General features: G+C 35.5%; 1 protein-coding gene across 1 annotated transcript in view; it reads left to right on the top strand.

Moving 5' to 3' along the window:
- The first annotated feature begins 744 nt into the window (after positions 1 to 744).
- The window catches only part of LOC133631791 (cell cycle checkpoint protein RAD17-like), a 111,726-nt gene continuing 103,665 nt past the window's right edge, over positions 745 to 8,805 (top strand). The window contains exons 1-2 of the mRNA XM_062023952.1: positions 745 to 1,050; positions 2,105 to 2,156. Coding sequence (XP_061879936.1) covers positions 2,121 to 2,156 — 36 coding nt within the window. The 5' untranslated portion in view covers positions 745 to 1,050; positions 2,105 to 2,120. The remainder of the gene's footprint in view (positions 1,051 to 2,104; positions 2,157 to 8,805) is intronic.

Below are 8,805 nucleotides of genomic sequence, written 5' to 3' on the forward strand. Positions count from 1 at the left end.
GGTTCCCCGGCGCCACAGTCCAGGATAAGAATAGACTGCAGCGCATGGTACGTGCTGCGGAGAAGGTGATTGGCTGCAAGCTCCCATCCCTCCAGGACTTGTTCTCCCCCAGGACCAGGAGGCGTGTGGGTGGGATCACAGCCGACTCTTCTCACCCTGGACACACACTATTCTCCCCTCTCCCCTCAGGCAGGAGACTACGCTCCATCCAGACCCACACCTCCCGCCACCTCAACAGTTTTTCCCCCTCGGCCATTAGACACATGAACAAGAACTCCTAACAGCAGCTCCTTCAATTCCTTCTAAGTCTAGAACAAGATCTGAAAGCTCAGTACAGCTCTTTTTATTACCAAATATGTGTTATATGTGTTTTATGTTGCACCATTGCACCAAGAAAAATTCCTAGTTTGTGAACCCGTTCTCAAACAATGGCAATAAAACTATTCTGATTCTGATTCTGATTCTGATTGTGATTCTCCGGGGTGAATACAAATAAAATTAAATGAGTTTACAACCCCTGGCGCTGTTTTGTACTTATTTTGAGTATTATTTCTCAATTGTTTTTAAATGTTGCAATTTATAAATAAAGGTTTATAAAATAAAAAAAATAAAAATGAAATGAGGTTTCCGAGATGGCGACCGGTGTGCGCATGCGCAGAATAAGCACTACTGTCATAAATTGGCGTTTTACGTTACTTTACGTCACTGCGGTGCGATTTGCGGCATTCAGCCTCCACGGTGCTTGTAGAAACAAACTTGCTCATAAATGTTCAATTTGTCTCTTTAGTGGCGATAAATGTTCAATTTGTGTCATTAGTGGCGATAAATGTTCAATTTGTCTCTTTAGTGGCGATAAATGTTCAATTTGTCTCATTAGTGGCGATAAATGTTGTCTGTTTAGTGGCGATAAATGTTCAATTTGTCTCTTTAGTGGCGATTAATGTTAGTTTGAACAACTTTCATTTGTCTCTTTAGTGGCGATAAATGATTGAAAAACTTCAGGAGGAAAGAAGAATAAAGAGTCATACACTGAACTTGAAGTCAAACTTGGTAAGTTTATGTCGACATTAAAACGTGTTTTTCATGACCTAATACTGTCAATGAATGATGTAATACTGTCAAAGTGTTGTGGCAATAACAATCATTCACTTTGTCATTGTGTTTGTATTCATACGATCATGTTCATAGTAATAATTGTATTCATATTATCATGTTCATAGTAATAATTGTATTCATATGTTCATAGTAATAATTGTATTCATATGATCATGTTCATAGTAATAATTGTATTCATATGATCATGTTCATAGTAATAATTGTATTCATATGATCATGTTCATAGTAATAATTGTATTCATATTATCATGTTCATAGTAATAATTGTATTCATATGTTCATGTTCATAGTAATAATTGTATTCATATGATCATGTTCATAGTAATAATTGTATTCATATGTTCATGTTCATAGTAATAATTGTATTCATATTATCATGTTCATAGTAATAATTGTATTCATATGTTCATGTTCATAGTAATAATTGTATTCATATGATCATGTTCATAGTAATAATTGTATTCATATGTTCATGTTCATAGTAATAATTGTATTCATATTATCATGTTCATAGTAATAATTGTATTCATATGATCATGTTCATAGTAATAATTGTATTCATATGATCATGTTCATAGTAATAATTGTATTCATATGTTCATGTTCATAGTAATAATTGTATTCATATGATCATGTTCATAGTAATAATTGTATCCATATGATCATGTTCATAGTAATAATTGTATTCATATGATCATGTTCATAGTAATAATTGTATTCATATGATCATGTTCATAGTAATAATTGTATTCATATGATCATGTTCATAGTAATAATTGTATTCATATGTTCATGTTCATAGTAATAATTGTATTCATATTATCATGTTCATAGTAATAATTGTATTCATATGATCATGTTCATAGTAATAATTGTATTCATATGATCATGTTCATAGTAATAATTGTATTCATATGATCATGTTCATAGTAATAATTGTATTCATATGATCATGTTCATAGTAATAATTGCACATCACGTTTCTAAGGTTGAGGACTTCAAGCATGCCAAAGATGGAAGAGAAAGTGTCTTCAAAGAAGGTCAGTTTGTTCTAAGTTTATTTGGAGCATATAGAGCTTGTATTGAGTCACGTGACTTCTTCCCGGCAATGGTGGTGGACAAAGCCAAGAAGGCTGTTGTACAGCAAGCAGCGTGTGAACTGTCTGAGTGCAAAAGAGGCTTGTATCTTCAGTGTTTCCCATAAACTGCCAAGATACCTGTGGCGGTGGGGGCGTGGCTATGGGCGTGGTCACCATGACATCATCGAGTAATTTGCATAATTTACTACAATATGATTTTCTCTAAAAAGGCTAAACAAATGTATACTTACTAATTAATAATAACAGTTTTGTTTTAAACGTCCATCCATCCATCCATTTTACAATATAATTACAACACTTTATGTACATATTTATATACAGATTTGAACAGTAAGTTATTCACTGAAATATATTTATTAATTGTGGTTCTTACAAAAAATATATCTTATAAAATATAAAAGCTAAAATGTCTCTTAAAGCTCTGCCCCTTTAATTAGTGCATACTAAATAATTTAACTTTAGCCTACTACTACAACCATATTATTTACCAGCAACATAAAGTGAAACAGAGGCAGAGGTGTCCCGCCACAGTCAGTAACAAATAAACAGAAAACAGTAGTGGTCAAATACAAATAAGGCAACAAGAGAAGTATCCTACACTTCTCTTTTGTAAAGTAAATGTGAACAGCCTATATGGGCATCTACATCAACTATATGATCATCTACATCTACTATATGATCATCTACATCTACTATATGATCATCTACATCAACTATATGATCATCTACATCTACTATATGATCATCTACATCTACTATATGATCATCTACATCTACTATATGATCATCTACATCTACTATATGATCATCTACATCTACTATATGATCATCTACATCAACTATATGGGCATCTACATCAACTATATGATCATCTACATCTACTATATGATCATCTACATCTACTATATGATCATCTACATCTACTATATGATCATCTACATCTACTATATGATCATCTACATCTACTATATGATCATCTACATCAACTATATGATCATCTACATCTACTATATGATCATCTACATCTACTATATGATCATCTACATCTACTATATGATCATCTACATCAACTATATGGGCATCTACATCAACTATATGATCATCTACATCTACTATATGATCATCTACATCTACTATATGATCTACATCTACTATATGATCATCTACATCTACTATATGATCATCTACATCTACTATATGATCATCTACATCTACTATATGATCATCTACATCTACTATATGATCATCTACATCTACTATATGATCATCTACATCTACTATATGATTTGCCTGAGAAGCTGGACAGGAATAAATAAAAAAAAAAAAAAAAAACAATTTTTATTTTTTTTTATTTTATTTGTGGCGGACGTAATTCTTTCGTGGCAGGCCGCCACAAATAAATGAATGTGTGGGAAACACTGATCTTCCTGCAAGAAGCAGATAGGAGCAATAATAATCCAACTATGCAATGGAATAGATTTTGATTCTTGATCAAAACCAGATTTGTGGAGTGATATCAAGGATTATATGGAAGTATTGTGCTCCAGACATCATTCTATGCCACAAAACAGATGAAACTTGTAAAAGCACGGAGGTCTACAACTTCTTTGTGTGTGTCTCCGTCAAGGGCTGGGCGATATGGCCTTTTATTAATATCTCGATATGTTTAGTCCATGTAACCATACACCATATATATGTGGATATGTTTAGTCCATGTCACCATACACCATATATATGTGGATATGTTTAGTCCATGTCACCATACACCATATATATGTGGATATGTTTAGTCCATGTCACCATACACCATATATATGTGGATATGTTTAGTCCATGTCACCATACACCATATATATGTGGATATGTTTAGTCCATGTCACCATACACCATATATATGTGGATATGTTTAGTCCATGTCACGATACACCATATATATGTGGATATGTTTAGTCCATGTCACCATACACCATATATATGTGGATATGTTTAGTCCATGTCACCATACACCATATATATGTGGATATGTTTAGTCCATGTCACCATACACCATATATATGTGGATATGTTTAGTCCATGTCACGATACACCATATATATGTGGATATGTTTAGTCCATGTCACCATACACCATATATATGTGGATATGTTTAGTCCATGTCACCATACACCATATATATGTGGATATGTTTAGTCCATGTCACGATACACCATATATATGTGGATATGTTTAGTCCATGTCACCATACACCATATATATGTGGATATGTTTAGTCCATGTCACCATACACCATATATATGTGGATATGTTTAGTCCATGTCACGATACACCATATATGTGTGGATATGTTTAGGCCATGTCACGATACACCATATATATGTGGATATGTTTAGTCCATGTCACGATACACCATATATATGTGGATATGTTTAGGCCATGTCACCATACACCATATATATGTGGATATGTTTAGTCCATGTCACCATACACCATATATATGTGGATATGTTTAGTCCATGTCACCATACACCATATATATGTGGATATGTTTAGTCCATGTCACCATACACCATATATATGTGGATATGTTTAGTCCATGTCACCATACACCATATATATGTGGATATGTTTAGTCCATGTCACCATACACCATATATATGTGGATATGTTTAGTCCATGTCACCATACACCATATATATGTGGATATGTTTAGTCCATGTCACGATACACCATATATATGTGGATATGTTTAGTCCATGTCACCATACACCATATATATGTGGATATGTTTAGTCCATGTCACGATACACCATATATATGTGGATATGTTTAGTCCATGTCACCATACACCATATATATGTGGATATGTTTAGTCCATGTCACCATACACCATATATATGTGGATATGTTTAGTCCATGTCACGATACACCATATATGTGTGGATATGTTTAGGCCATGTCACGATACACCATATATATGTGGATATGTTTAGTCCATGTCACGATACACCATATATATGTGGATATGTTTAGGCCATGTCACCATACACCATATATATGTGGATATGTTTAGTCCATGTCACCATACACCATATATATGTGGATATGTTTAGTCCATGTCACCATACACCATATATATGTGGATATGTTTAGTCCATGTCACGATACACCATATATATGTGGATATGTTTAGGCCATGTCACCATACACCATATATATGTGGATATGTTTAGTCCATGTCACGATACACCATATATATGTGGATATGTTTAGTCCATGTCACCATACACCATATATATGTGGATATGTTTAGTCCATGTCACCATACACCATATATATGTGGATATGTTTAGTCCATGTCACCATACACCATATATATGTGGATATGTTTAGTCCATGTCACGATACACCATATATATATGTGGATATGTTTAGTCCATGTCACGATACCCCATATATATGTGGATATGTTTAGTCCATGTCACGATACACCATATATATGTGGATATGTTTAGGCCATGTAACCATACACCATATATATGTGGATATGTTTAGTCCATGTCACCATACACCATATATATGTGGATATGTTTAGTCCATGTCACCATACACCATATATATGTGGATATGTTTAGTCCATGTCATGATACACCATATATATGTGGATATGTTTAGTCCATGTCACGATACACCATATATATGTGGATATGTTTAGTCCATGTCACGATACACCATATATATGTGGATATGTTTAGTCCATGTCACCATACACCATATATATGTGGATATGTTTAGTCCATGTCATGATACACCATATATATGTGGATATGTTTAGTCCATGTCATGATACACCATATATATGTGGATATGTTTAGTCCATGTCACGATACACCATATATATGTGGATATGTTTAGTCCATGTCACCATACACCATATATATGTGGATATGTTTAGTCCATGTCACGATACACCATATATATGTGGATATGTTTAGTCCATGTCACGATACACCATATATATGTGGATATGTTTAGTCCATGTCACGATACACCATATATATGTGGATATGTTTAGTCCATGTCACGATACACCATATATATGTGGATAATTTGCCTTAGCCTTGAATGAACACTTGATGCATATAATCACAGCAGTATGATGATTCTATGTGTCTACATTCAAACATTCTTCTTCATACTGCATTAATATATGCTACTTTTAAAATTTCATGCAGAGTGAAACCACAACTAAAAGTGTATTTATGAAACAGTTATTAAGCAGTGGCACAAACATTCATGTCATTTCAAAAGAGAAAGTGCAAGATTGTCAGAGACATTTTAAAACAAGCTATTAGTGCACTTTTGTGCATGATGTCACTAAGATGACATATCAAAACAACACTAAATTAAAGTGCACTTTTTGTACAGAAGGCCACTACAATAGTTTACAACAAATAAAGTGCACTTTTGTGCATGATGTCACACAAGATATTTCAATAAGTGTCAAATAAAAATGAGCTGCATAATAGGACATCAAATAGTGTATGTCCTTCACTATGTGGTAGGTTCCTGCATAATAGGACATGAAATAGTGTATGTCCTTCACTATGTGGTAGGTTCCTGCATAATAGGACATGAAATAGTGTATGTCCTTCACTATGTGGTAGGTTCCTGCATAATAGGACATCAAATAGTGTATGTCCTTCACTATGTGGTAGGTTCCTGCATAATAGGACATCAAATAGTGTATGTCCTTCACTATGTGGTAGGTTCCTGCATAATAGGACATCAAATAGTGTATGTCCTTCACTATGTGGTAGGTTCCTGCATAATAGGACATCAAATAGTGTATGTCCTTCACTATGTGGTAGGTTCCTGCGGACGTTATCTCCTTCTGTTGTTGACTATTTGTTTCATAAGGTGTTGATGTGGAAATGGTTGCTTGGGCATTTTGTGGGTGTGGCACTGAACGGAGATGTTGACATGCAGAGTTTCAAGCACTCTTCATTCTCTAGCGCAGACCTGGGCATTCTGCGGCCCGCGGGCCGCATCCGGCCCTTTGTGTGTCCCTGTCCGGCCCGCGTGAGGCCAATTATAAATTACAAAATAAATTTAAAAAAGTATCTATGTCGAGTGTGCAATACAACGGTGCTGCTTTTGTTTTGAAAATCGTTATTTGTATTACTTCCGTGTGGACGTATGCGTGATTGTGAGTGAATGTGAACAACTGCAATTACAAAATAAAGTTGAAAAAACATCTATGTCCTGCGCGCAATACAACTGTGCTGCTTTTATTTTGAAAAGTATTATTTATGGGCGTGTGTCCGTGTGTTACCTGCGAGTGAAGGTGCACATGCAGCGACAAGTGATGCACGCTTTACACCCGAGACGCCAAAAAGAGAAAAGTTGATGAGGAATGCCGTGTTTTCAACAAGACATGAACTGCAAAGCAACGTCCCCTCACCTAAGGTGCGTGCCTGCGCAATTGCGCACTGTTCAAGTGTCTGCTGCGCGCAGCAAGTATATATGCCACGCACCAAATCAAATCCCATCTGAATTCTAAACAAAATAAACATATTTATTCTATGTAATTTTGCAATGCAACTTTGAGTGACAGTGACAACAAGCGGCCCTAACGGTGTTCGTCAACACCGTTCAATTGAACACCGTTCAATTATTGTAACGTCTATCGAGATGCTTCGAGGACAGGAATTATATCCATCACTTTATTGAACAAAACTGTTTATATTTGGACATAACCACACCAAAAACATGAGTAAAACACTTCTATCTGGAAAAACTAGTCATTTTCTGCCGTACAAACCAGACCAAAAGCAACTTGTCATCTGTCACCAACACGCATAGCACTAAACCACTGGTGCGTTTAAGGCCACACAAAAAGTCGGACAACTCAAACACCACACAGAGTTACACTATGACTCCTCAGTCATACGTGTGCTTATTTTACTGTCATTTATTATTAATGTTAATTTATATATATTAGTCATGGAATGCTGTTACACACACTATGTTGAAGTATTACTATTATTATTATTATTATTATTATTTATCTTACGGTATATATCAAAAATAATATTGAGCAAAATGTAATTGATATATTGTCAATGTGGCCCTCCAGCAGTGCTCGGGTAGCTCATGCGGCCCCCGGTAAAAATTAATTGCCCACCCCTGCTCTAGCGGGTGACTTTTCAAATGATGCTACATTAGCAGTGCTGCTACTTTTTGTAGCAACGCTTTTGCTGCATACTTGTTCACCATCTACCTGCTTGAAGCCAAACCACCGCCAGACCATGGACCCCCTGCTGTTTTTTGGGGGAATTAATTCTTCCTTCATTTGTTACCCTATTTTCGCACCTTCTTTCTCTCGTATTACCACTCGCACCACTCCGCTAGCTAACATTACCATGCTGCTACTTGTCTGCTCCGTGAGAGCGTATGACGTTGCACACGTGACAGTATGTGACGTATGTAAGAAGGTGCGCTTGTTTTATGTCTCTGTGAGAAGCAGAGACCAGAAAGAGTGAGAAGAGCCTGCAGTGTAATGCCTGCAGCTAAAAGCAACCGTGTGAGA

This window comes from Entelurus aequoreus, linkage group LG17 (assembly GCF_033978785.1).
Source record: "Entelurus aequoreus isolate RoL-2023_Sb linkage group LG17, RoL_Eaeq_v1.1, whole genome shotgun sequence".
In the NCBI taxonomy this organism is placed as follows: Eukaryota; Metazoa; Chordata; class Actinopteri; order Syngnathiformes; family Syngnathidae; genus Entelurus; species Entelurus aequoreus.